The sequence below is a fragment of the Vigna unguiculata genome, chromosome 8 (assembly GCF_004118075.2).
Source record: "Vigna unguiculata cultivar IT97K-499-35 chromosome 8, ASM411807v1, whole genome shotgun sequence".
Taxonomy (NCBI): Eukaryota; Viridiplantae; Streptophyta; class Magnoliopsida; order Fabales; family Fabaceae; genus Vigna; species Vigna unguiculata.
The window spans coordinates 24320004-24322450 of NC_040286.1; the positions used below are offsets into that span (position 1 = coordinate 24320004).

A 2447-nucleotide genomic window follows, 5' to 3' on the forward strand; every position below is an offset into this window, starting at 1 on the left:
TTTTAAGCAACTTGCATTCACCGTATTGTTAATCTTCTCTTAACAGCTCATTCTTTGTAGCTGAGCAAATACCTCAAGCAACGTCTTTTGCCAACATATACTCAAATTTTCCTCATTGGTTTAGAAACCAAGTAAGTGCAGTCTTCTTAGTTCAAGAAACCTTTATTGCTAAAGTTGACTAAACTTTCAATTTTCACACAATTTTTATGTTTACAACGAGCCATTATGTGTTAGAAATCAAGACTTAGGGATTTGGCAAACCAACCCATGAGATGCATGAAGGAGTGGCACACATACTTTGTCAATGGGTACAAGTTCCACACTAATGCCTGGTCGAACCGAAAGAAGAAAATTAATTGCAGTGTGTACGTGAAGGGCCTCACATAGGATGGTTATGATGATTTTTATGGGATAATTCATAAAATATATGAGCTAGAGTACAACACTTATACTTCTCCAAAGAAAGTAGTTATTTTTTATTGTGAATGGTTTGATCCTTCTATAAATGGTACAAGAGTACATCCTAGGTATAATACCGTCGAACTTGAAATCAATTTAAGATACCGACCGTTTGATCCATTCATTCTAGCAAATAATGTTAGACAAGTTTATGATGTCCCATATCCAGCATTTCGGAACATCAACAAACATGGTTGGTGTGTTGCAATACAAACTAAGCCTAGGGGTCATGTTGAGTCAAATGAGGTGGAAGAGGATATTCCCTATCAAGTTAATGAAATGTCACATGCCCATGAAATAATTGAAGTTGAAGGTGTCTTTACATTGCATGACCGTGGTGGTGATACTGAAGAATTGGAAGAAGAAGAAGAAGAAGAAGAAGAAGAAGAAGAGGAAGAAGAAGACAATCATGATAATGATGATGAGAATTATGAAGTCATGAACGATGACAGTGATGATGATTAATTTTTAATATTTATAATTTGTAATATGTGTCATTATTGTTGTGTAGTTGTAATATGACCTTTTACTTTTTAATATTTGTAACTATAATTTGACATTAATATTCATAATTTATTTATTCTAATAGTATTCGTTGAAAATAGTTTAAATGTCATCCGAGGATCCACCTAATCCTGGTAAGGGGAAAGAGGTAGCAAAACCTAAAGCAAAAAAGGCACCAAAAAGGCCACGCTACCTGATAAAAGTTCCTCCTGCAAGACCATCCACATCCACTCCATCCACTGTTGCTGACATACATAGTGCAGCCTTACAACCAACCTCCCTTGGTGTTGCACCCACACCATTACCATCCCCATTCGTTCCTATTATAGAGGCCACACCACCTCCTGTTATGGTACCCACACCACCTCTTGTTATGGTACCCACACCCCCTCCTGTTATGGTACCCACACCACTCTCTCCTTTGGTACCCACACCTCCTTCTGTTATGGTACCCACACCACCTTCTGTTATGGTACCCACACCATCTCCTATGATGGTGCCCATGCCACCCCCTGTTGTGCTACCACAACCTTCTTCCTCACCCTCTACTATTGCTATACCTTCTCCATCATCAGTCCCTTAACCTAGTATTCCTGCCTCTTCTAGTCCCATTGATGCAAATGCTGTTGTTGATGACCTTCCTCCCTATGAACGACCCATGATTGAACCTTATGGGAAAGGGTAATAATAACTTCTCCCATCTCAAAAACTATTTTATTTTACATGACTTATTTTACCTTGCCCTTTTGTGCATTAATTTTCTTAAATCGTGTACAAGTTTTATCCTTCTAGAGTTGCTTCCTAGGCCATCACAAGGTCTATTAAGCAACAATATTTGATTGCTTGGTCGTCATGGGGAGCAATACCTCCAACAGATAGAGATGTATTTTGGCAACGTTTTAAGGTAAACATATCATCAATCTTTTTAAAGATTTAATAACTGTGTATGTTAATAGTGTAATGCAATTGATGATTTGTACTTAATTCATTGTCGTTGAGGAAGGTTAAGTCGAGAATTGAGCATGAAACTCAAATTCACAAAAATTTTAACTCTAGAGCTTCACATAGGCTCTCTGAGATGTTTAGAGAGGTCAGGAATGCAAGACAGTGCCCTTATTGGCTTGGGGATGATATATGGAATCAATTGTTGGCACATTGGAATTCTCCAGCCTATCGCAATAAATGTGTTATAGCCCAAAGGAACAGAGCTTCCCCCAAGGGTGGGAGCCTACACACAGGCGGTTCCATTACTACTCATGAGTATGCCATTCGTATGGTAAAAAACTTCTCTCTTAAGTAATTCATTACTTAGAATTTTAATAATTTCTGCTTAAAAAGTAACACCATATTTTGTTTTACAGGCACAGGAGCTTGGACGACATGTGCACATTGATGAGGTATTTCAACAAACCCATATCCGTAAAGGATCCAGCGAGTGTGTTGATGAAAGATCTCAGAGGACCCATGTAAGCAACACTTTCATT

The 2447-nt window shown here is 38.2% G+C and overlaps 1 protein-coding gene across 1 annotated transcript; it reads left to right on the forward strand.

Moving 5' to 3' along the window:
- The first annotated feature begins 1069 nt into the window (after positions 1 to 1069).
- LOC114195023 (classical arabinogalactan protein 9-like) lies at positions 1070 to 1546 on the forward strand. Its single transcript, XM_028085423.1, has one exon. The coding sequence runs from the start codon at positions 1070 to 1072 to the stop codon at positions 1544 to 1546; it is 477 nt and encodes a 158-aa protein (XP_027941224.1).
- Positions 1547 to 2447: the final 901 nt, after the last annotated feature.